The sequence below is a fragment of the Amblyomma americanum genome, chromosome 4 (genome assembly GCF_052857255.1).
Source record: "Amblyomma americanum isolate KBUSLIRL-KWMA chromosome 4, ASM5285725v1, whole genome shotgun sequence".
In the NCBI taxonomy this organism is placed as follows: domain Eukaryota; kingdom Metazoa; phylum Arthropoda; class Arachnida; order Ixodida; family Ixodidae; genus Amblyomma; species Amblyomma americanum.
Genome location: NC_135500.1, coordinates 109,816,727 through 109,843,169, shown reverse-complemented (window position 1 = coordinate 109,843,169; position 26,443 = coordinate 109,816,727). Strand labels below are relative to the sequence as shown.

Sequence of the window (26,443 nt, the reverse complement as noted above, 5' to 3'; positions counted from 1 at the left end):
ACCACGACGTGCCATTCAAGTGGACCCCTGACTGGGACTCTGCATTCCGCCATCCGAAATTTCTCCTGACCTTGGGCCCTATCCTGCGCCATTTCTTCCCTTCTGCTCCCATCGAAGTTCACACCGACTCCAGTGGTATCGGAGTTGGCGCTGTGCTCATCCAGCGCCACGGGGGAGATCAGCATTTGATAGGTTATGCCAGCCGGTCGTTTAGCAAGTCGGAACGCAGCTACACAGTTACCGAGCAAGACTGCCTCGCGGTAGTCATTGCTGTGCAAAGCTTTCGTTCCTACCTATAAAGAAACGCTTTTACCATCGTCACCGACCATCATTAGCCCTGTTGGCCCGTGAACCTCCGTGACCCATGCGGCCGGCTTGCCCTCTGGGCTTCGCTGCTACAAGAGTTCAACTTCACTGTTGTGTACAAAAGCGGTCGCCAAAGCGCCGACGCTGACTTTCTCTCGCGCTTGCCGCTTCCGACAACTAGTTGCGATGGCAACAACTTCGACGACTACTTCGCTTCTGTACCACCCACGTTTAATGATCATAACAAGTTCAAGACTGAGCAACGCAAGGACACGACGTTAACGGCTCTCTTTGACGCCGCCAGTGATTCCCCTGCGGCCCGTTTCTGTATTCGCGCCAGTTTACTTGACAAAAAGAATTTCCCGCGTGGCGCTGCACGGTTTCTTCTCGTCGTGCCGGAAAGCCTTCGTATCGATGGTCTTCAACTGATGCACGACGATGCCACGTCTGACCACTTGGTAATTGCCCAGACCCTTCACCGCACATAGGAACATTTTTACTGGCCCAAAATGCGTCATACGATTGAACAATACGTAGCCAGCTGTGTACATTACAAGCGTTTTATGCTCTCTACGTCTTGTTCGCCAGGCCAGCTGCACCCTGTCACGCCTCCGACCGCACCATTTGAGCAAATGGGCATCGACCTGTTAGACACCTTTCCCCGGTCTGCGAATGGTAACCGCTAGGTTATCGTGTGTGTTGACCACTTAACGCGATACTGCGAGACAGCCGCGATACCGTCCACCACTGCTTCCGAGGTGTCTAAGCATTCTACGTCATGGACCTCCTCGAGGTCTCATCAGTGATCGTGGGCGCCAGTTTATGCAGATGCTGTAGAAGAACTTCTTCGTCGTTGCGAATGCAATTCATGTCAATCGACACCGTGTCACTCACAAACCGCCTCGTCGAACGCACAAACCGCAGACTCACCACTATGCTGGAAATGTACGTCGATTCTGACCATATGAACTGGCATGACATCCTCCCTTTTATACGCATGCGCACAACACCGCACTACATGCAACAACTCGCTACAGCCCATTTTACCTTCTGTACGATCGCGTTCCACACCGCTGCATCGACACCACCCTTACTTACTTTTACTATCTAGGACAAGCCTCCCATCGCCTCCACACTCTGCCGAGCTGAAGAAGCACGTCGAATTAATTGCCCGCCTCTGCATTTTGGAATCACAGCAGCGCTGTAAACACCGCTGCGACATCCGCCGCCAGTCCATATCCTATGGCTCTGGCGATCTAGCGTGGTTTGTGTCAGAAGCTCCTGTCCCACTACACTGGTCATTTTAAGGCAATAGCCTTTAATGGCTCATACACGCGGTGACCGTCCGTCCGTTACATCGCCAACTAAGTCACGTGGCCTTGTGATGTCACGTGACCTTAAGGTAACTTAAGGTCACGTGATCTTAAGATTACCGAAAGATCTATAAGATGGGTAAAAATTGCTCAAAAACAAGGAAACATGGATGATGACGTCACATCCTACGAAAGGGCGTCGAAGCAATGTGATCCGCCGTCAAGCAACAACTGCTGACGCGCTGCGCATGCGCAGCGTGACATCATCGCTTCCCTTGCCACGCTCGCGCCAGCTGCTCTTCTCCTGTCGTGAAAGGAATTAAAGCGCGGCAAATTCAAATCGGTGCAACGAGTTGCATACGGCTTTCGCCTTCCCGCAGTGCCTCCGAACGAATTTTTTAATTGTGCTTGAGCGCATCAGTGATTGGAACTACGTCGTCTCGCGCCTTACTGGCAGCGGCCGATGATCACAAAAGACCCGGTTGGTGCATATTGCTCGGCTCAAACGGTTCAGCCCTCGGGACACTGCTTAGCTCGGCGTAGGAGGATTTGTCTGTGGAGGGAGAAGTGTAACGTGCTTCGTGTCGACGACGTTGCGGAGGAAATAGGGAGCGTGGAGGAAAAAAGCTGGTAGGCTTAGCCAGGTTGAGCTTTCCGCCCCCGCCACAAGTCTTAGAAGCCCCAGACGTGCTCAGTGCCCGCTGAGTAAGTAACAGTATTTTGGCTTCGTCATGAAGATTGGCATTCTTCCACGATAGTTCGTCTGATGCTATTTGTGGACACCAATTTGAAAATTAGACGAAGGGAGAAGAAGGGAGAGTATTCTCTGTGTCTGCCTTCATCCGAAATGTTGAAACAGGCCCCCACAGGTGTACCCTTGGGGGTGCTCCTGGGGGAGCATCTTCATAAGGAGCTGGGCCTGCGCTATAATCTGGAATATAGTCATTAAGCCTCGAAGAACTGAATTGGATGATATATATTATGCCAAAAGGTTGGTAAACAGCTCTATTGCTCTTGAAGGCGCACCAAGTGCTTGCCTGTATGCTGCAGCAACTGCCTTTGACCGACAATAACTCCACAAAGCTTGGGCCGCTGCGTCTGAGACAATGCTCAGAGTGTGCAGGACATCCGCTATTGTCAGCCATCGCAAACACACCGAGCAGCATACTTTCAGGCACAGCGTCCAGCGCGCTTGGCGGTATTGTCATTCCAGACAATGCGTTACAGCATTCGTATTAAATGCAAACGGCGCTACTTTTGACTATAGAACCTTCCTGACGGTTACCAATCAGCTAAATGGATTGACAGATCGTTTTCTTGCAGCCGTACAACGATGTTGAAAGCTGCATTATTATACGATTATTGTTCTTTATCTTAGTTGCTGTGGTCTAACAATAATCACGTTTTTTTAGAAAGGCTACTTCTGGCATTTATATATGATGATTGTAAAGTGCGCAATCTTTCAGTACTGCTGCAATAACTGATTACATTTGGCATGTTCGTGTTCAAAACGCGTTGTGTTCAACGCTACTCCATACAGATTTTCTCTTTAGCTTGAATTATAAGAAATCTGGCAATACAATACCAATGATCATATTTATGTTCGTTGTTTCCTTCAGAAGCGCGTGGACGACCTCATTAGAAAACGGGTCGAGGCCATCAACGTCACCACAGACCTCCTTCCTTCGGCTGAAGAGTGAGTATTAAAACTTCATTATAGAGCTTATACTGTAGCTAGGTTGTCACTGCCTTGGAATGATCGCCTGCTGCCTTCCTGAGGACTTATAAGCTCTTTTCTCCTTCCTGCCCTCTTGATTAGACAACTAACATTTTATCAAATCATACAAAAAATAATTTTTCGCAAGCAGCGACATTTCGAGGTCTCTTCGCTCGACCTGCGGAATCTCTGATGTTCTCTAGATCAGTATTCGATAACGTTGAGTGTCTCGTAGGTCACGAAAAATCGACTAAAAACACTGAAATGTTCGCACAGTATTGGCAATGGAGAGTTATAAAAGGTGTAGGCTTTTTACCTGTTTGTTATCATATGAGTGCAATACGTATGTGCTATCAACACCAAATGTTACAAGATGCGCGCGTGCGGAAAACAAAATAATTTGTAGTGGTCACAGAACCAAATCGATTGAAATTTTAAATGGTGTATGAGAACGTGATCGCTGCATCTGTTGTAAACAACACCAGACAATAGGGACGCAAGTGTGTGTTCAATATTTTTTTTTCCGCGAATATACATGTCTACAGCTTTTGTGGCCGATAGTATGCACAAAGCCGAAATGCTCAAATTGGCCTACTGGCGTTTCTTTAATACATTTTATAATCTCATATTTTAATATATTCGTAATTCTTATGGAATGCCTTTCTTGTAAACCTAATGAAGTCGAACAAGCAATACATTTTCATTATGCTTAAGGGGAGTCTTTCCAACAAGTTTATTTGCTGGCGGAAACAATCAAGATATCTGCTGGTCCACTCTTGCATGTCCCATGTCCCTCATTTTTTCGTATGTAAGCATGGTACAGGAAAGGGCCAGCAGCAGGAAAGAGTTACAGCTATGATTAAAACTGCGCCACTGGCGTCGACGATCGAAAGGGCGGAAACGCCCTCCACTGAATCTTGATCATGATTTTGGGAGAGAAATGAGAGATTTGACATTTGGCTGGCGGCGTGGTTCCTGCCTTATGAACTGCGGCGTCTAGTGTTCCACTTGAGTAGCTGTGGTGTGACATCGCATTTGAAAGAGGGAGCTGTGACGAAGAGGAGAGCTGCGGGTGGATGAGAACGCCGACTTAAGAAGCCGAGGCTTAAGAGGTCGACTCTGGCGGAACGGCAGGAGCTGAGTACTCATTTTGAGGTGTCCAGTAACCGGATATTTGGGGAGGCAGTCGTGGTACAAGGCAGACGACAGGCTCTTGAGGCGAGGATTTTTCCCAAGTGTAGCTCAGTGACAGTGGCCTCGGTCTTGCCACGAAGTCGGAGTATGCCAGTGATGTGGTGACAAGAGCGGGTTAATGGTCTGATGGAAGTGTCTCAGCCACTTTCGTCATGACATCATGGGGTTATGAAGCTGCGTATTACGATGGCTCTAGATTTGTAGGAAGAAGCTAGAGTTGACGAGCACGAAGTCTTTGATGTGATGCAGTAGCGCCGATCGTTCAAGTGGAGCCGCAAGGCCGGTAATTGGCTGGGTACGACGTGCTGGACACTCTGCTTGCGCAGCTCATTGACTGACAACTTCGGCAGCGCTACGGACATCTCTCCTCAAGAACATCGAACGTCACTTTCAAAATGTGCTTTAACTTATCAGCCTCGGACAGCTGGCCACTGGCCCCTTAGCATAGATTTTCATCATTTTCACTGTGCAGCTCGTTACAGTCTCGCCCACCTTCTGCAACTGTTGGCGTAAGCTCTGTGCAGCGCGCAGCATTCGCACACCGGGAAGACCGAATGCTTCGCTGAGATTCGTGTTTAAAGCCGTCAACGTTTAGAGGTCTGCTTCGTGGTTGCGATCCATAAGTTGGCCATGCCAGTCAAATTGACAGTTACTCTGTTTAGTCTCGAAGCAGCGTCCCGCTAGTTAGAGTTGCGCAATTTTTCGTATGATGTGATACAGTCTTCAGCATTTTGGTCGTGAGTACCCTTCAAAAGGCCGGCCCCACTGTCGGATGGAGCTGAAGCAGAAGACAGGCGAAACCGCTGCATTACTTGGTGTTGCGCGGCTGTGGAGTGCCAGGGCCGGATGATAACAATAAACCTCACCTCCATCAACAACAAAAGCGGGTTTTTGTTCAGAGTAGCTGAGTTGAGCGAGGGCATCAGTGTAAGAAGTGCCCAGTTAGCCAGTCTGAGCAAGGTCTCGCGCTGAGCGCTGGCAATGGTATTAGAGTAATGCCTGTCTTTTTTTCGCATTACTGACATTCGTCTTCGAGGTATCATTTGGCGTGCAAAATCTAAGGAAGATAGCGGAAACAGCCTCTTCACGCAACACGTACCCGAGGTCCCCTTTACATTGCCACAACAAAGTTAGTAAGGGCTCGATGAAGAGGAGTTAACCCTCGCGGAAGATATATTTATTGTCGAACGCACGATGACAATGGGGAGGAGGCAATCGTATGTGTGGGCAATTACAGCTTGGAATCTGCCAGCGGTATGCTCCTTATTATTATACCTGCATGGTATGAGGCTAACCGCCGCCACCGTATGTAACGTTTGGACCACATTGCAGACTGTTGTGCTGAACGCTCGTGAAGCCACATAGTTGGCGTGGGATCGTGATTGCCCGTGAGGTAATTTAGGCACTGCCATTCCGTAGCCGCGGCTGCCGAGCAAAGCGATCAGAGGAGGAGGTGAGAATTCAATACCGGAATTTTTGTCTACAAAAGGCGAGTTATGTGGGGTGCGACGTAACTGGTTAAAATCACAGTAAACGCCGAGAAGGTTGTTGCGCTCCCTCATTTAGGAACCAAGGTGTAATCGGTGTTCGCCAGAAATATTTCGAATGCAGTAATTGTTTACTACGCATGCGCTTCAATGATCTGTAAATTTCTAAACTGCAATGCCGGCCTACTTTCATTAAGAGCTTACGTTTTTCTGCGAGCAATGTTGAGCATGATAAAATATTTTTGTTCTCAGTAGACGTGTCCCTTGTGTTTGAAAGGGTCTTTTTGCTTATCCAACACAGTAGTCTCTTTCTGACACTCTTCCCTGTTCGTTGCCTATCCTCAGAAAAGCTCTGAGCTCTGAAACACCTTCTTAGTGTGTACATAAACTGCTCAATCAGTGCGTTCTATCTTCGTGAACACCTGAGTTAAATAATACACTTCTAGACGTCGCAGATAACCCACAAACACCCGCGAAAGTTTGCGTGTCACTTCCATGAGCTTTTTCACGCTCGCTCCCGCCTGTGTCTAGCGCTCTTGCGCGATTCTGTTCAGAGGTAGCTATTGGTCAGATTCTTTCAGGCATCATGCATCTACCATGGCCGCGGTCAGTCAGCGGCGTCACTCCGGTGGCTCAGGAAGCGCCGTCCTCGGGGAATTCCTGGGCACGTCGCCGATGGGGCCATTGGAAGAGTGCCAACCTTTGAGCGTGCAAAAAGTGATAAAAGGAGAGGGATAGACCCTAGGATGCTCAAATTCAAATTTGCTGCAGATAACTCAAATTCTACCAAGCATAAGAAAAAAATTCTTGCCTGAGGATATTGATGAAGTGACGTCCTTAACACCAAAGGAATAGTGCACCTTTGCTGAGAGCCCCTTCCGGAGCCCTATTAAGTAAACATAAATTATTTAGCATTGTATTAGAAATTACATGATGGCAGTAAACGTTTGCCGGTGGTGTTGATCCGGTGATTTTCAGAAACTGGATGCACTGCTTGAAGGCTTCTCGATGATATGACTTGCAGGCGAAGCGATTTAGTGAGAAACGAACTTTTATATAGGCTATTTACAGAGGAGTACGAACAAAAGTCAGAATACCGCCACAACTATCAGCGGCCGGCCTAGCCGACAGCCTGCACAGAGGCGAGGGACACCGCGTCCCAACTGTCAAACTTGCGCGCCTTGCACCAGCTCTCAACATAAGGGACATAAGTATGGTGGGGCAACCAGAAAAGGAATGTAAACCAATAGGCCCCTGCCTGTGCCACTTAAGTATAACAGGCTTAACCCAATCATAATATAAATGAAAAGGCCCGAAGGCAATGTTGTGCTTTTGCCACCCGTAGGTGGGAAAATAAAAAAAATGGGGTAATGCTACTAAGCGACCCACAGCCGGGGGAGCGGGCCCGGGGAGACTCCCCTGTTCTCCCCTGGGACGTAGCGGAGGGGGTGGGACGTAGGCTGTGGGAATGGGACTGAGGGAAGGGTTATGGGTAATGTGATGAGACTGGGGACAGCGAGACATTGACCCTCATATTATCATTGCTCGACTCCTGTCTGGCCATGACAGGGAGGGCGTCGATGTTGACCAATGGTGCGGCTCCACTCACGGGATGCCCGACCACCCAACGACGCAATAGCTCCGACTCGGAGACAGGAAATCCTAACCCGGGGCAGCTGCCTCGGGCTCCTCCACGACTTTTAGGGGTCTGGTTCGCACTTGCGAATCGCTGCCCAGATTACTAACCGTCAAGTGTTTTCCGCGGTTTTTCAGACTCCGGAAGTATGTGTGGTGGATCCAGCCAATGGAATTAGACTCCCGGGGACCCACCTGTGCTTCCAACCAACCAACCTTGCACTTATTTCCTCCCCTGACCAGCTCTCAACAGTCACTCCCTCCGCACATGGCCAGCCCGAGCGCCTGCCAGCTAGGAGTCGCTAGAGAAGAAAAGCACACGGGCGCGGCTCCCTTCGCGGGTACACCCCGAAGATGCCCGCGTTCCTTTCCCCACGTAAAATAGACTGCAAACTGCGGCTCATCAGTTTTGACGAATAGGAAAGCTCAGAACTGATGTCAGCGTTTTTCCTTACCCCCGCGTTCCTCCCTAGGTGGTCTCCCAATCCTTCGCCAATGGGAAAGAGGTCCAAGGTCGAGGCCTGCAGATAGCCCCGTCGTCCGGAGCGGCGAAGGAAACCGCAAGGACGAATGGGGAGACTAACCAAAAAGGCATTAGTCCCCTTCTAACGGCGTGCACCAAAGCAAAACAAAATAAAACAAAACCGGACGCGCAGCCTAGGTCACTGCGCTCTCACGGAATATTGGCAACACATGTACAAAAAGATGCGACAGCGCGCCGAAACCTACACCTTCCCCCCAAGACTCGGCTAATCTATTCAGAGATAAGCCGAGGCAACAAAACAACAAGAAGGGTTCGGCAAGTGGCGCTTGAGTACCTCTGCACGAGCAAGCAACCGGAGCCTGCGAGCCCGCATGCTGCGACCCTTCGTCACACACACAGATACATGCTACTAAGGTCCACAAAATATAGACCAAAAAACACCCACAGAAATCCTAAACTTTCGTTCGACCGACGTGCGCCTTTCCTGAGTACAACGAGTACAGTTTGTTGTCCATGCACACAGTTCCTTGGTCCACTATCCCCAGCGGTCACTGCGTGACGTCAGCCAGTGCACTATCCCAACAAGCGTTGGGTATTCTAGACAAGGCACGGGTGGACACGCGTGCCGTTAGCCTATCATCGCGCGGTGGATTTTCTCGTCTGTCAGCTGGGTTCTCACGATCAAATGGGCAGTTCGCGACAACATATCTCCAGCTTCCGCATCGGAAACAGCCACCCGACCGCGATACCTTTTCCTTTTCTCCTCCTGGCCTGACTGCGGATATTCTGTTTCCTCGCTCTTCTCCATGCTTCTGCGTAGGTGGGGCTTCAGTTCTCGGTTTTGGGCGCGTGTCAAAACCTTTAAAGCTGTCGGCTTTCCTCTGAGTGCTTCCATTCCCGGCGGCTTCCTCGTATGTCTGTAGCAGTGCAGCTATTTCATCCGCATTCAGCCATTTCTCATTCTCGCGCAGCTTGACATATTTATGTGCTTCTGATAGCCCCGCCTTGAGCTGTTCGGCAACCAGTAGGTTCAATAATCCGTCAAAACACGACACGCATCGTGACTTTAAATAAAAATTTAAGTAACTCTGGACGCGTGTGACAAAAGCCTTCCAGGTTTCTTCGCGGCGCTTGGTGGCCCCAGAAAACCGCTTTTGATACTCTGCGGCTGAAAGTTTCAACTCGTCTAGGACCACCGCCTTCAACTTGTCATAGTCCCTGTGCTGCTCTGCGGTGAACCGTGTCGAAAAGTATAGGTTACCCGCCCAGCCAGCACCGGGAACACAAGCTGCGCCCAATGTTCCTTCGGCACGTTGTAAGCCACGAGCGAGCATTCCACTGACTCAAACCAGACGGGTACTTCCCCGTCTGCCGGCAATTTGGGAAACGCGCCGGCGAGTAGCTTAGCGTACAGTCTCAACCGCTCGTCCTCGGAAGGCGCCGCATTCTGGCTTCGAGCACGCATGATTTGCATCTCGAGCTCTAAGGCTCTTATCTTTTTTCATACAATTCCAACTCTTTCTCAATGTTTTGGCCATGCCGTGATCCCGACGCCTCGTTGCTGTCCTTGTCTCCACCGTCCCCCCAGTCACCACTGTCACTACCGCTGTCCATCGTAGATGCCTTGCCGGGGTTAAGATGACCAAATCGGGTTATCATCAACTACGCAAGCCTTAGTCAAACAGTGACCGCTAAGAAAACGGAGGAACCAGGGAACTCACTCGGAGCTGCGCTCAGGGTTCTCTTTTCGGGTAGGAATGGCGGCGACCTCGGACCAGGTGCCCACTGAAGCCGCTAGCTGCTGCCTTCACTCGGTGATGCCGTTTTCTGTCCGCTGAAGGCCGTGTCCGCTCCAATCTTCCAACAACCGCCGTTGCTCAGGGATACCACTCTGTGTCTGTTGAAGGCCTTGTCTTCGGCGTTTCACGCCTGATGCGGTTCACACCTTCGTACCCCCGTAGCCTGTCGTCCTTTCGGTATCTCGCCGTGGATGCTGAACTTCGTCGTTCTCTCCGTGGATGTCTTCGTCCCTTCCTCGGGGCCGCTGCAGAGCACCAGTACTGTCGACTGCGCCAGTAAACGTTTGCCGGTGGTGTTGGTCCTGTGATTTCCAGAAACTGGATGCACTGCTTGAAGGCTTCTCGATGGTATGACTGGCAGGCGAAGCGATTTAGTGAGAAACGAACTTTTATACAGGCTATTTACAGATGGGTACCAACAAAAGTCAGAATACGGCCACAACTATCCGCGACCGGCCTAGCCGACCGCCTGCACAGAGGCGAGGAACACCGCGTCCCAACAGTGAAACTGGCGCGCCTTGCACCAGCTCTCAACGGTCACTCCCTCCGCACTCGGCCAGACCGAGCGCCTGCCAGCTAGGAGTTGCTAGAGAAAAAAGCACACGGGCGTGGCTCCCTTCGCGGGTACACCCCCAAGATGCCCGCGCCCCTTTCCACACGTAAAAATAAACTGCTAACTGCGGCTCATCAGTTTTGACGAATAGGAAAGCTCAGAACTGATGTCAGTGTTTTCCCTTACCCCCGAGTTCCTCCCTAAGTGGTCTCGCAATCCTTCACCAAGGGGACAGGGGTCCAAGGTCGAGGCCGGCAGATAGCCCCGTCGTCCGGAGCGGCGAAGGAAACCGCAAGGACGAATGGGGAGACTAACCAGAAAGGCATGAATCCCCTTCTAACGGCGTGCACCAAAGCAAAACAAAATAAAACAAAACCGGACGCACAGCCTAGGTCACTGCCCTCTCGCGGAATATTTGCAACACATATGTACAAAAAGATGCGACAGCGCGCCGAACCCTACAATGGCTTCAGTACACAGGTGTGTTGGAAGGTATAAGCGCAATGCCGGAACAGCACACATAGCCCCGGCATTTGTGGCGGGGGAGACGCCGTTATGCCGGGTATCTTTCTTCCGCAGCATTTGTGTCAGGCCCATAGGCATGATAAGTATGATTTCCTTTCGCGTTTAAGAAGAAGAAACGAAAGTCTGGAGATTGTTTTCTATGGCTTTGTCAAAATTACGGACGGCATGCTGAGAAAGACTACCAGTGGTTGAAATTTGGCAAATGTGTTCGCGAACTTGTTGATCCCTCGTTAAAACATATGGCGGCGCTAAAGCTGAAAAGGTAAAAGCAGGATGGATACGAAGCCCCGTATTTCTTTTCCTTCATGCTTTGGTTTTTTCCCCACGTTTTGAAACGTTAACATTCCTCGTTTTGATGGCTGGCGTACTGGGCGCGTAAAAGAAAATAAAAATGGGCGCATATACATTTTTGTCACTCCCTTATTGAACGACGCCCTAGAAAAAAGAGTTGCGCTTGTTCTATTTCGAAAGGACATCTACAGCTGTGGTCTTGGCAAATGTGGCGTGCTTCATCGGCAGCGCAAAGTGCGCAGAATTCACCGCGGGACTCGAGAACCTCGTTGTTGATAGCGACTTTAAAAGGTAAGCCAACTTTTGGTCGTTTTCGGCTTTCATCGGGCTTATAACCATAATTTACTAGCTGCAAACTTACTATAGTGTTTTGAGGTGCAAGGAGAACGAGCAGAACAGTTCAGCAAGAATTTGGCCAGTTGTTGCGCTTTGCAGCACCAGGTATACATTCACTGCTTGCAAGCAGTAATTCTAAATGGCGCTCCCTAGATTGGTGTGTCCGTTCACGGACATCCCGCGAAAACAGTTTGGTGGCATCTTTTCGCGTGAAGCAACAAACAGCTGACGAAGGAACACAGCTCCTTCGCCACCGTCTTAAAGTTATGTGCTAGTCTGGTAGCCCGCAGCGTTTTATACCGTGTGTTTACCTGGCAGCGGGCACTAAGGTTCGCGAAATAAAACCATTTAGGTCTCTTTTATGTTCGGCTTCCTTTTGCCTTACAGCAATCTTATTGCATAATTACTTTTTATAGTATAAGAGGCTAAAGACAGGGCTGGAGTTTAGTGTTTCGCTTTTTTTTTGCAGAGCTTGTTTAAAAGCTTTTAATGCGGTATTAAGTACGCCACTGGTACAGCATATTCTGTCACTGCTACTCCTGCGGTGTCCACCCCACATAAATTTCAACATACCTCCTTAAAATGTACATACCGCCCCCTCTTCGCCTTGCATGATAAAATGCCATGTTTGGCAGTCTTAACTAAGTTTTATCGATATTTTCGTATTTGAACCTTTCACTTGTCAACGATTTGTTGAGGAGGGCAGGACAGGTCGAAGGCAATTTTCACAAACATCCGCAACGCTAGGACAGGGGAAAGCTTGTACCCAATGAAAAACAGGTGGGCACCCAGCAGCACTGGTGTTCAAAGCCAGCTCCTGTCTAATGTGATGTGGATATTCCAACCACTCGGGCTCTTCAGTAAAAAGAGCCACTATCCCTGTAGGCCACTGCATATGGGTAACGTGGCTGTGTTTTCTTTGCACCCTCAACGCCTCTTCATTTGCAGCAGCGTCCAGAATTTGACGCTCCTAGCACCAGAGGCAGTGGCATGCAACCTGGCCTCCTCGGTGGCAGACGATGCCGCATTCGACGCGAAGCTGAAAGATGCTCCCCTCTCCATGCGCCTGGCTTTCGCCGCATGCGTACGCGAAGGGATCGGAGAGGAGAGACTGAAAAGGTGAGCACGCTTTTTGGGGCCCACCACGCTTGCAATACTTCTGCTGTGTAGCCCCTAAGGAAATGGAAGAGGGTTAATTTCAAATGTCCCTGGGTAACAATCTCATCGTGGAGCTTTCCTCGAATAAAAATGCATTTCAGTGCTGCGAAAGTGAGACGGCTGCAAAATAGGTCAAAATACGGCACCTATCAGGCAGGTTAGCCACCTAGGCTATGTTACCTTGCGGCCTCATAACAACCTGCCCGCCTGGTTGTGAAAAAACTGCCCACCGTGGCACGTGGCAGTTAAATTGATTGGTCGCTTGGGGGCGCATCACTTAATCGCTGCACCACTGCTCCAGGGAGTGTGTGAGAACTCCCCGGGATCTATTAATGTTAAGTATAGAATAAACTTATGCATATATGGCAATTAGCCCATTACGATATCATGTCATATCCTTATTATGGAGCTGAAGTGTCTCCTCTAGATTTTTTTTTATTTCATTCGTTATGCTTTGTAGGTCCCAAAGAGTGTGCAATGCATTTCACCCGCGTGCTGTGCGATTTCGGCCCACGTTAAAAATTCGCAGGTTGCCAAACTTATTCCTGAGGCATCCACTATGGCGTCAGCCACAGACGGTATCTACCTTCGGGTGCTTTAAACCTCACAAAGTACGAGCTACAACCTTTTTAATCATTTCTCACGCCTTCCATTTTTATCGTCCGCACAATGCCTAGCACCCCTGGTCAAATTCATTTTTGTAGCGAGAGCTACACTACGCCAGCCAATTCGCGAGGTCAGCATGGCTGCGCGCTCAGCCGTGGCACCACCGCTCCGCCAGCTGTGCGCATGCGCGGAGTGACGTCATAGCCCGCAGCTGGTGTGCGCGCCGCGCGCCTCGCCGCTGCGCCGACGGCAGAGCAGGCGCCACCCGCTTCGTCAGTTGTGCGCATGCGCGGAGAGACGTCAGAGCGCGCAGCTGATGTGCGCTCCGCGCGCCAACATTATGCTAGCATTTCGAGCCTTCAGCGTGGCGGCGCCCTGGCCATCGTGGTAGCTGCTGGCGGCGCCGCGCAGGCGAGACCGAGTGGGGGAGGAGTGGAGAGGGAAGATAGTGAATCTACGTCCAGGGACGACGATGAAGAAGGAACGCCTAGCGAAACGGAGCGGCGAAAGACTGACTTTGCAATTCGACTTAGCGAGTTCCACTCGGCAAGCTGTAGCTATCGCGTCACTCAAGGTTTAACCAGAACTAAACCATAGCCATTTTTATAACACGCTCTTCTGCGGCGAAAGCGGCTGTTGGCAGGAAACCCTAGGGAATCGGGAGTGTGTTCGCGTGCATATACTGGGTGCTTGAAAAGGCGATATCAGTGAAGAAACACCTTGGCTTTGCGGTGGCGACAGCTGGAACGGGAAGCATAAATGAGAAACAGAACCTAGAGCATGCAGGAAGAAGAAATTCTGGCTTCCTGGTGGACGGCTGGAAGCAAAAAATGGCATTTAGGAAAGAAAAGTACTAGTAAATATTTCGTCCTCAGTGGAAACCTAACCCGCGCCGTAATAGAAAGGACACTACAAGGAGTAAGCCGTTATTGCCAATACACCCGAGGAGGTCGAGAGTCGGTTAGCGAGCATATATTAGGTACTTGGACGCCAGGAATTAATGGAGAGAAACATGAGAACCTAGAGCAGGCAAGGAGAAGAAATCGGGGCTTGCTGGTCAACGACAGGAAGCGAAAATTGGCATTCAGGGAAGAAAAATCTTAACAAGTGTTTCACTTTCAATGGACACCTAACTACGGCGTGATGGAAGGTATTATAAAGAGAGTGAAAGCAAGAAGACAAGAGGCCGAGTGGTTAAGGGCCTCAAGTTTATATCGGCCACATGGGGCTCCACAACACGCGCTGGCATAGAACAGCGCACAGGCACGGAATAATTTGCACTTCGACCTTGGCTGCAGGGCTGGGAATTTGAACCCGCTTCTTCGTGACCACTGGGCGAAGCAGGCAGCCACTGAGCTAGTGCGGTGGGTTGAGGAGAAAATAAAAGCAAAAATTGGCAATCTCGAAGTGGACTGCACCTAGGTAGGCGGACCGCGCTAGGCTATGCTTAACTTCCCCGAGGAGAGGCCGGTCTGCACTGCGCTGCGCGTATCATAACCGGCTGCGTGCGGAAAAGAGTATGAACCCACAGTCGGTTGTTTGCCGGCAGCAGACTAGTTTGCGGGGACCCTGGAAGTTTCCCGCAACGATGCGGAAACACTTTAAGGCCCCGGTAGCTAGACTTCGCGTAGGCTCATATGAAATATTTCCATGCGGGGTGCAGTGATATCTGCGTCTGAATGTGGAGGGTTTGTTAGCATATATTTTTCTAGCAAACTAAAGTATTGAAGCGCCTTTCACAGCAGCATATTGTCGACGTCGGAACGGTGCGCCGGCTTCAACATATTGTACATTTGAAATCTGCCAGCGCCAGTGCTGGGCTTCTGCGCGGACGGCGCGCTAGTGATAACGCTTACCGAGTTTCGTAATCTTCCTGGCAGTTTAAAATAGCTACGCTTTCTATACATACTAAGCAGTGCTCTAATCTTACTTCTTTCATTATTTTACTGCATTTCTTCACGATAGTGTTCATGTTGTGCTGTGTTGACACCTATCTTTAGTTAGAACAATCCCTCGATGAATACGAAGGTTGAGTGGCGCACGAGGTAAGAGCTTACTTGCAGCAAGGGGGGGTGGGGGGGTCAGCTGATCACGGGGAAGAGTACGCGCTGTCGCATGATAAAGGCAAGCGCGTGGCCCACCCGAATAGAATTGTTGAGCAAGACACGTGCAGGTGGTGTCTGCATGAGCGGCTGCACTACCAACGCTCAACGAGGAAAAAGGCGCAATAATATCTGAGCTGCAAAACGGGCCGACAGACGCGCGATGCCATTGTGTTGATTATTATGACAGATCTTAGGAGTGAACGGAGATCCCTGCGAAAAGAAAAACCTGATTTACGATGTTAAAGTGAAAACAATCTTCTGTAAGTTAACGGTAATGTTCTGGAGGCACATGGCAGACCAACGAAGATAGTCTCATTGATCACCAGAGAACGGGTACTTATGACTTATGAGACTTGAATTCCCCACATGAAGGGCTAACTTGCAAGCGTTTCAGCAAAGATAACCAGTCTACGGTTACCATTATTTGGGGAAGCTCATGCTATGAAGCCATAAATCCCTTCCCAGAAGGCCTTTTTTGGAACCGTAATGGAACAAAATGAAAAAACTTCAGAGTATTTTTTTTTTCGGGTATTCAACTGTCCTTCCTAACATCATTGCACAAAGTTCGTACGTACTTCTTAACTGGACAGGTGTTTAAAATTTATTTTAGAAAGACGGCTACCTTTGACTGAGATTTATTAAAACTGACATCGCTCATTTCCTTTAAAATTTTTAAAGACCTTAGTACCTGCTAATTCTAGACCAATAAAAAACTTCTGCATTAAATTTTTGTAGACAATAAAACTAGAGGCCTCATGCAGACCGTATTTCGCTCAGTTACCACGCCATTGAGACCACCACTTACTGCTTTGCAGGCTCGCTCTCGATGCGATCTCCAACGATTTGGACCGTGAGGGAACAACAAATGTACGCCTCTCACCCTACTTGCGCAAGAAAATCCTTGATCTTCTGAAGCTGCAGGAGCCATCACCTCTGTCTCAGTCGTAAGTTGTTACCGAGTTTTGCTTGCGTCTATCCGCGGCTCTGTCTTTCGTTACTCGGCGAATAACGTTTCGTGTGGCGTATGAAAAACATAACGGTTCTACCTGGCATCCATGTAGATAAGTAACTTTCGCGGCACCATTTTGTCTTCCTCAGTTTAAAGGGTGGCGAGGCTTTTTGCATAATCATTATTTTTGTGAATATTTAAACGAATTTTTTTTTGCACAAGCACTTTTAGCGGCCATTCCCCGCATTTAGCCGTTGTTTGTTTGTCTGAATCTTGCTTTGTGGTAGGTATTTTGTGGACAAAGCCTGCCCACCGGCCTGCCTATCGGGTTGTGGGTAACCTGCCCAGGGGAATAGCGCACCTAATTCGGATTCGGCCCGACTACGCAAATCCGCCGTCATTTCTTCTATGTTATAGAACGCCTTAGGCTCTAACTGCAGAAAATTTTTGCACTAGTTCTCAAAAATGTTTTTCTTTTATTGTTGTCGTTTCGTCGCATTGTGAAAAGTCAGCATATTCGGCAAAATGTAAAAGGCTAGTCCGACTTTTACGGGGAAGTAATATTTTTTTTTCTCCCAAACAAATTTTTTGTAGTCATTTATTGCGGTGTAGCTACCATGCAAATGTGTACGCTTCAATTAAAGATATCCTGCCAAGAGTTCTCAAATCACCTAGCTCAAAAAATAAGATTCTCATTCAATTTATTGTAGTGTAGGTCTTGTAAGAAAGAAAAACCGGATTAAAATAAAGGAAATACTCTTTGATATCAGTTCGATAAGATGAGCAACAACCGAAAAGAGCAGTATTGAGAAAAAGCCATTCAAATATGAGCAACACGATTACTCCTCCAGAGAGGGTCATCTTTGTAGCCGTAGGTGTCCTTTTTAATACAGCATTGCTTCGCTACCTGGCCTTTGGGCTAGTGCGCTTGTAATGACATATTTTGCTGACTACACAGTTTTGAGCTGCTTGTGGCAGGGTGTTGCTTGCTTGGCTGTGATTCCATGCCGTCCCTCGCGGGGTTTCCATCGCCAATAAAGACACATGCCGCCGAAGTGCTACCAGCGGACCCTGAGGTGCTGGGATAGGCGTCCACGCGCCCTCCGCAATCAACTCTCTCGAAGTAGCCCAGAGAGAATGTTCTTATCATTCTTGGGCGTGGGTTGTTCTCGCCTGTGGCTGCCGTGCGCAGTTTTGTACTTCTTATCGAAGTAGTGTTGGTCCATGATCGCTGAAGTGCGGACATAACCACCGTAACGCGGGACAAGGAAGTGCAGCTAGCCGACCGCAAGAGCAGATTTCTCGCGATCGGCTCCTGCCAAACGGCGCCGGTTTCTATAGGCATTCTAGAAATCAGTGCCCACATGAGACCAGCAACGTGGCATGACCATAGGGCCACTGCTTTTGATGTGCTCGTTCCTGGGCTCCAATTAGATATTAGGTGTCCGGTTTCAAGTTCAAGAAACAAGTTTTCCGCCAAGCCCAAAATAACGCTGCTTGGTTACTGCGCTTGAACACACAGGAGTTCCAAAAGACTCCAGTTTGTCCAGCGTTTCACAATGTGAAGTACCAGAAATGTTGAAATAATTTTCGGGGTGTTAGCCGGTAAACATTATCAACAACACCTCTGGACACCTTAGAAAACAAGTCATGCAATCGCATATCTTTATCTTTAAGAAACTGCTTTCGCCATTTTACGCGATTTGAAAATAGCGTTTCCCCTTCAAGAGCTTTGACTAGAGTACAATTTGCACCGAGGATATCGCACAAGTGCTTCCGCAAGATTAAGTTTGGCGCGCTCTTCTCCTGACGAAAAGTAGCGCTTGACCAGACAGGACAAAGAGGACACCCTTCATTTTGCGCTGTCTGATCGAGCGCTAGATTTCTTCATGCATGATACACCAACTCGCTTTAACAGCTACCCTCTTCTGCAGATAGTGCATTCGTAACTTGCGTGACAGAATGTAGGATCTTCGTATTCATAAGACAGCACAACAATATAGAAGCAATCGGTCGCCACTGATTCCTCTTTCTTAAGGGGGCTCTAATGGAACTCCTGCATTTGTGAGGAAAATTTCGAACGTGGGTATAACTACTATCCATTCAAGAGCAGTGGTCTTCACCAGATGAAGTTTTGACGAGTGGGAACCACATGTTTTAAAGCTGCACTACTCTGCAAGAGCGGACATAAGATAGTGGCTGCATTATGAATAGTTGATGATAACAAACTAAGTTTACTCCGCCTCCGAGAAGTTTACTGTTACTTATCCATCTTCTTATGTTTGCTATAGATAAGCGCGAACGCAAGAAAATTTATCGTGCGACAATTTTACTGTGTAGTATTCTTGTTTATTTTTCTCAAACGGTGGATGTGAAAGATGTAGAAGTTCAAAATTTTGAACCTTATGTGGCTTTCCCGGTAACTCCACTGCGGCTGCCACGAGGCACACCAAGCTGTGAAGCCAAAAACTGCTGAAGCGGAAGCACAAGAAAAAGCGATAGGCATGTGATTAGGAGAAATTTTACCCTGGAGGAATGTAGGTGTATGCTTATTTTAGCACTTTTGTGCACATTTTTTTATGTATTACAGAAGGCTCCTACAAGCAGCTGCGATCAAGAGAGCGAATAAGCTTCGTGCTGTTCGCTCACTGCTTGAAGCAAAGACGGTAAGCACGGCAGTCTCTTTAGTAAGCATTAATTAGCTGCCAACGCTTCGAATAACTTGCGGCAAGAGGCCCAGAATTGGTTTCTGATGTTAACATTAAAATGAAAGGAATAAATCATATCATCGTGCAATGCAGTAAGCTAAGCGCGCACTATGTAACAGGGCCTCATCTCGAAAAGACAGGCATACGATACTTCCATAACTTAGGTACGAGCCAAATTTCCTACGCTGTTTGACGACATAGCCTGGCAATGCGTACTCAGATACAGAGTTTGCTAATCCAGCAGAACGAACGTTTGAGTGGAGACGTTGGCGGGAGAGCAAAAGCCTTCAAGAGTGGAAAGATAGCACGGAACATTTGTTCCTAAAACCTTCAGGACTTCAACGTTCAGTCGGTACCCTAAGTACCTTTAACATTCGTGTAGTATTGCTTCCTGAAAATGACATATATAGTCTCTCTCACTGTGACATTCCTTTGGGTTCCGCTGAATGTTATGGAGCACATAACTTGGGCCCGGGGTAGCTCTGGCATAGGGTAGAGCGCCTGCCTCCTATGCAAGAGGAGCGCGGTTCAAATCTTGCTGTCGAAATGTTGCTCACTAGATAAAAAAAAATCAATCCAACTGTCGTTGAAATTGGGGAAACTAGCCTGCGGTGTGGCCTCAATCCGGCATCCAAAGCCGACAACGCACACTCTAGCCGGAGGAGAACCTCGTCACCCTCGTGTATCGCTTGGCCACGCTCTTCCACATGAATACACTAATTTCCCTATGGCCGCTGGGTCCCCAGCGAATGCAAGAAACCGACCAAAGCGGAAGTCCGACGTAGGTCGCAGCGGAGGGTGCTGATAATCTCTGGATCCGGACACACTTTCCTCGTTGAGGACTAAGGTCGCTGTACAATCGTTATGGTTGCTTTCCAGCCTACTTATGTACCCTTCATCTACACCTTAGTTAAGCACTGTCTGCATGACAGCTGAAGTTTCGACTGAGCCAGATGGTTTCTCGTAGTTTATGAAGGCTATAGGTAAATGTTCCTTATATTCTGCTAGTTTTCTATCACATGAGTAATCGCATGTGTATGGTTCGTTGTCGAGAAGCATTTCCGAAAGCCAGCCTGGTATTTGGGGGACTGAGGTCTAAGGCTGATTTAATTCTATTGGCGATTAGCCTTATTAATGCCTTGTAAACAACGGGCAGTACACTCCTCAGTCTAACGTTTTGCGTTCTTGATATCTATTCGAGGGTCAACGTCGTGGCGCGATGCGTAAACGCAGTGTCAAGTTTTTAGAGCACATATCTCCATCGTTATTGATCAAATCGACACTTTAACTTTACCAGCCACTTCCGCCGCCTGCATTGAATCTATTTGTTTATTTACTTCCTCTTTCGTAACTGGCAGGATATCCTACTCTTCCACATCATTGACTTTATAATTAGCTTCCTGATTATTTCGCTTTTTCTACCAGTATACGTAGAATTGTTCGGGTATTTTACCTATGTTATTCATTTCAGTAATGACACTGCCCTCCTCGTCTCTTAGGAAAACATCCGATTGTTGCGATTGACTCATTTCCGCTTGACCGTCTTCATGCCACCGCCCTTCTTTACGGCATGCCCATCCTGTTCATGTTATATTTCGTTATGGGGTCTGCCTGTCGCTTCGAAATTGGTTTTGAAGTCTGGCAGCAGTACATTTTCAATGGGACTAGATGCTTTCGTACTTAGGGGTTTCTTAATCAAGTGTTTCGCCTTCTGAATGTGCTTCCAGTATCCTGCTCTGCTACCCCCACACCCTACTGCTGCTGCGTGCTTGGTAGTAACATCTCAGATGGTCCTTCATTGCTTGAAGACTAGGTCGCCGTCCTCGATTAAAGCCGATTATCTTTACTGCAGCAAGGTCCTGAATTCATCTACTCTCCCTCTTAACCTTAGGGCGTCGTTGGCATTCTTTATTACTTGATTGTTCCGTTCCTTGTTCACGTTCAGGCTAATTAAAAACATCGCGATCAAGTGGTCACAACGTCCCTCCCTGCCGCGCACCTCCATAATCTGTATTATGCCAAGATACGTGCAAAAATTAAGTCTATCATTAGTTTATTAGTTCGTTTTTTGGTGTCACTGTTCGGCTTCCTCGAACTCCAATTCAAGTTCATCTCTTTTCGGAAGAAGATATTCAGGATCGGCGCATATTTTATTTTGTGAAATATGATAAATTCTCTATGCTATTCCTACAATTTACTTCATGTTCCACCAGTCTCTGGACGCCTGGCTTCTTCCCTGCCTTGGCATTTGAGTAGCCCATGAGGACAGTGTATTATGTCTTCACTATTCTCACTGCCGTTTACATGCCTTCAAAGAACCTCTGGGCTACCTCGCCATCATGACTGCACGTAGGCACACTTGTACAGCCTTAAAAATTGCCCTTTTAAGAGACCTAATTACGTCAAGTGCCAGCGATACCATTGTACGCACTTTCCCCCTTAAACGTTGTTTATTTTAGACCTGGTTTTCTAATCTAACTAAGACCTATGGCACTGCTCGGCAAGTGGAGCCTCACTAGATAAAGTTCTTGCGTTAAATTTGCTCGGTTCAGTTTTCAATGGCGGCCTGTTCAGTTTTCAATGGCGGCCTGCTCAGTTTCAGCACCACGTGGTGCGTCACAAGATAGACTAGTGCCTTGGTCACTTCCTCCACAGACATGGGACTGACGAGGCGGGTGGTAATGGAGGGATTCATATTAGAACTTGTGGCCAAGTACTGGACTAGGCTGGCCAAGTCCTGTTCTGGTGATAAGGCGTGCTGTCGCTTCTGCTCGCCGGGAACACTGCCCAGGCCTCGTTATTCAGTTCCATCGAATTTTTTTAGCCTAGTGGATAACTGCGCCGTAAGAGGATTCCAACCGGCATGCTGCTACCTGCAAGGTGGATGCCCTACCTTTACGTCATCGCCGCCTTCTGTTGTGTAACATATTTCTTATTCCTTGATGACACGCAATGTTCTACCAGCTTGCAAGCTATTCGTGCTAGAAAAACTTGGCTTTATTATAAAGATTCAAGCAAAATTGGGATAAGAAATTTAGTCTAGCCAATTTCCAAACATCAGGCACGTGATCTGCATCGAAATTTGGCTGAAATAAGGGCAACAAAACAATAGTATATCTCTTCTTGTAGTCTTGAATACTTGTGCACAAATACAGTCATCAAGAGGCGCCCGCTCAGGAAACATGATTAATATTATATGAAATTTGCTGAGAGCAGATATTGCCCCCATTAACAGAGCTCAAAAAGTCGTATGCTCAATTCCGTGAGAGAGAAAATTCACGTTATAAAAAGTTCATAACACAACAAAAATATGGTTAGAATTGAACTGCCGCTTCTGATAATGAGCGGATGCTGCCGTCATACCGAGTTGGGCGAATGCATCCGACTCTTGACTCTCAAATTTTGCCCCTGAATTATGAAGATTTCTACATCCCCACTATTCGTTGCTGCCACTATTTCAGGTTTATACTTTTGGGGCTGCCTTATATAGGACTCGTAATAATTTTACAGAACCGAAAAGCTGTCCATTCGATTACAGCCGCTTTCTTTGTCAAAGTGAAACTAAAATGTTTTTGTTTTTGAAAATTCGGGTTATTGAAGAACTCAGATCTAAGAATCTTCTAGGTAAAGTATGGAACGCAGTTTTGCGCTAGCGTTTGAAACGGTAACAGAATCATCCATTAAAACCGTGACGATGTTCAGGCTTCTAACCGATGAGAAGATTGCGGGGAGGCTCGTGTGGACGTCATTATTGTGGAAATTTCAGATGCCCGCTTCTTTCGCTTACATGGTGCGTTGAGTCGTCCGGTGCAGCAAAACAATGCTACGTGAGCGTGTACTTAGGTGAATTTCGTTTTCTGCCTCGAAACAACCGTTCTTTCGCTGGAAACGTAGCACTGCCGTACGTGACGTCATCATAGCGCTCGCTGCCGTTCGCTGTGCACTGCAAAGAAGCCTGAACGCCGAAACTGCCTAACTCAACAATTACCGTCAGGATTTTAACAGCTAACGTAAAACGATTTCCATGCTTTACCTGCGAGTTTCACACATTCAGCTCCTTTGAAACAATCCAAATTTAAAACCTCTTCAGCTGCTCTTTAATGCAGCGCTTTAATTTGGCATTAAAGTATGAATTCTGAGTAGATCCAATGTTTCAACTGTGTAAATGTTTGTCCTTCAGCTTAACAATTTTACTTCTGAGAATACAGCACTTGTCATTTATGGTGCGGTGAGAACGGAAATCGCAAGAGCGATAAGCCTGATGACTGTCCCCATAGCACTGCATCAACTACCCCTCTTTTGAAACAAAATATCATCTGCCTTGTTTGCGTTGCTTTCACAGTTTAATGAACCTTTACTGTTTAGTTGACCATGATGACTGATAAAGTTTATGGCATGAAATAGAACATCACTTGCCTCAGCAGGAAAAAAGTAGGATACATTCGGCTAAGATAGAGAGATAAGACAATATCTAGGAATTTTTCTTATATTATTAATATTTATCATTACTATTATCTAATATTTATTATTATTGTTTGACTATTCAAGATAATTTTACACAACTATGGTCTTCGGCGACGCGACAAAAGGCAGGAAGTTGTCTTACGAGATCACTCAACCTTGGCACGAACAGCGGACGACACTCAAGCACAGATCAAAACAACATAAATGCTTGTTTACAAACTGAGCAAGGCTGAGAAAAAAAGTTTTGATTTTGCTTTTTTGTTCTTAAAGAACAAAAATCACTACAGGCACAAAAACAAAATTAGGTATACAATTGTGCTTGAATTCGTAGATTACTAAAGCTATCCTAAATACATGTACATGGAATATGATTGAACTGATTTAGTGATTAAATGATTGAACACTTGAAAACAAATTGTTGGTCATTCTATGGCACTAATCTTCCTCTAAGAACAGTTCCTCGAATATTTTCTTCACTTTATTTAAAAGAGCGAATCTTGGTTAACAAGTCCTGAATGACAGGATAGTGCTTTATTAAATGCGGTATCTGATCGCTTATGACCTTACATCCGTGTTTGGTCCGAGCCCACTGCTCGGTTATAACATTGCTTCTTAAATGGTATGCGGTTTGTTTCTGATATTTTCTGTCTAAAATAGTTTTATCGCTCTGGTGCTAGCGATACTTCAAGACTGAACTGTATTTGCATTAACTGTATTAACTGTATTAACCGTAGTTGCAGTATTTCATATGATTTCAGAAAGGATGCTCAAGTCGCGGCTAGCAGCATCTCAAAGGCATCGTGCCAATACCCTTGATTATTTGTTTGATCTTGTCAGCTTCCGACATGCGAAGGTTTACACGTCTGCATGTGAACATCTTCGATGTAGCTTGTAAAACTTTCGCCGACAATTTAGCCGTAATGTGCCCTCAAGACTATCTCAGTTGGCTCAACTGGAGGACAAACTTGTTCTTCTAAGTGGTTATTCTATATGTTTTGTAAAACAGCAGAAAATGTGATTTGTTACAATAACGCTCATATGTTCCCAACATTTCCATATAATATCTACCAAGGATCCAAAGTGTGCCGCTATCTGGCAAATTGTTCTCAGCTGACCTCTGAAAACTGTAAGCCCCTTGTTTCCTGCTTACGCCTTGGCCAGTTGCCAGGTGTGATGGCTACAAGGAAACAAAAGGTTACTAAAGGCCTCCGCGTCCCTGCGGAAGGGTTAGGAACTACACCCTTTGCAAATAACTTATAGAGCCCAGGAGTGTTCGCTTCTGGGCTTGCTATGAATTTCCACCGCTCCAAATATCTTAAACGTAAAAACAACTTTGGTCCCAATACTCTGATGGTTAGGACTCCCAAGGATACAACAAGACCACCGCCTTCTGTGCACTGCATGCCTCCGACTTGTGCCCGATTTATCCTCTTGCATTTTAATCAATTCTAACACACCTGTTTTTTCCTCATTTGCAGATACAAAGGATTTTAAAACCGGTGCGGCTGGGAAGGTCTGCGGGTGATGACGCCTTGAAATCAATTAATGAAACAGACGCCGCCGAGTATGAGCCACTCGAATACTGGGCAAGGCAGAACTCATGAAAGCAGCTCGCCTGGAGAATTTAATGTTTCGAATTAATATCTGCCAACTATAAACGTATTTGGTACTTTTGCGACCCTTTGGTGTTTTGGAAGGCTTTATATCTACCTCTTGCAGACGGTTCTTTCCTCTGCAGTCAGGCGTCCTTCTCGATGATTCAGCTTTCTCAAATTTAATGAATTTGTGATTTTAATATAACATTTTCACACTTATGATGAGGTGAATAAAAGTAATACATTGTATAAACTGCACGAACCCAGCAAGCAGCATACACAGTTGTACATAAATTGCCCGGTTTTTTGTGAGAACGTTTAACATGATTTCTTGGCATCGCATGACTAACACAGAAGAATGCAAATCAAAACCAAAACTTTTTCGCTTGATAGCTAACGGCACCTATCATTACTAAAAAAACATCATTACGATCATTACGCAGTAGAAGACAGGACACATTTGCCTTTACTGCTTCTTTACTGCTTATCTGCAGTTGAGTGAACATATTATCTAGCTTAGTGTCTGTAAAAAATTGGTAAGGCTGCACCACCAATAAACATGAGGGCCATCATATAATAATCGCTTGGTTAATCTTATCGCAGGGTTCGGCACTTTTTTTGGAGGGGGTGGAGGGGTAGGTGACACTTAGGATTGTCACTGGCACTCCCCTCCCAGTGTGGTCTATGGCCTTCAGTATTGGCACTGAGGTACCTAGACGTGTTCGGTGCCTCGGTCCAGAGGTTTGACTGAAGCTTAATATCTTCAGCTCGTAGTACCTCAGTAATGCCAATATATTTTCCTAACGCACGCAATCTGTGTCTGTCCCTAGCTTTCTTCTGAAGATGAAAAGAGGCACCGCTTAGCATACAGGGTTCTCGGTGTCCCATGACAGCCACGCAAAAATACGTGGTACTACACCAATTCGGGATGGGCAACGCTCTCCAACGATGACAGCCTCCAAGAAGGCATGGGTCTGCAATGGGAGCTCCTGTAGAAAATGCATGGCAGAAGGGGAGAAGCAGAGGTCACTGCTCACATACACAATTGCGTTCAGTGAAGCATGGTAACCCATGGGGACGGTTTTCATGGTGAAACTGCGCTTAATCGCTAGAAAAAAGAAAGGCACGAACAGAGCGCCATTACTTTAGCTTTCCAAGATCTGTTATATGTAGTATGCTCGCCAAAGCATTTTCGAATAGGTAACGATGAGCGGCAGT

General features: G+C 47.3%; 1 protein-coding gene across 1 annotated transcript in view; it reads left to right on the top strand.

Moving 5' to 3' along the window:
- The window catches only part of LOC144129753 (uncharacterized), a 96,332-nt gene extending 71,098 nt beyond the window's left edge, over positions 1-25,234 (top strand). The window contains exons 15-20 of the mRNA XM_077663832.1: positions 3,239-3,315; positions 11,485-11,595; positions 12,589-12,759; positions 16,325-16,453; positions 19,049-19,124; positions 25,109-25,234. Coding sequence (XP_077519958.1) covers positions 3,239-3,315; positions 11,485-11,595; positions 12,589-12,759; positions 16,325-16,453; positions 19,049-19,124; positions 25,109-25,234 — 690 coding nt within the window. The remainder of the gene's footprint in view (positions 1-3,238; positions 3,316-11,484; positions 11,596-12,588; positions 12,760-16,324; positions 16,454-19,048; positions 19,125-25,108) is intronic.
- The last annotated feature ends 1,209 nt before the right edge of the window (positions 25,235-26,443 follow it).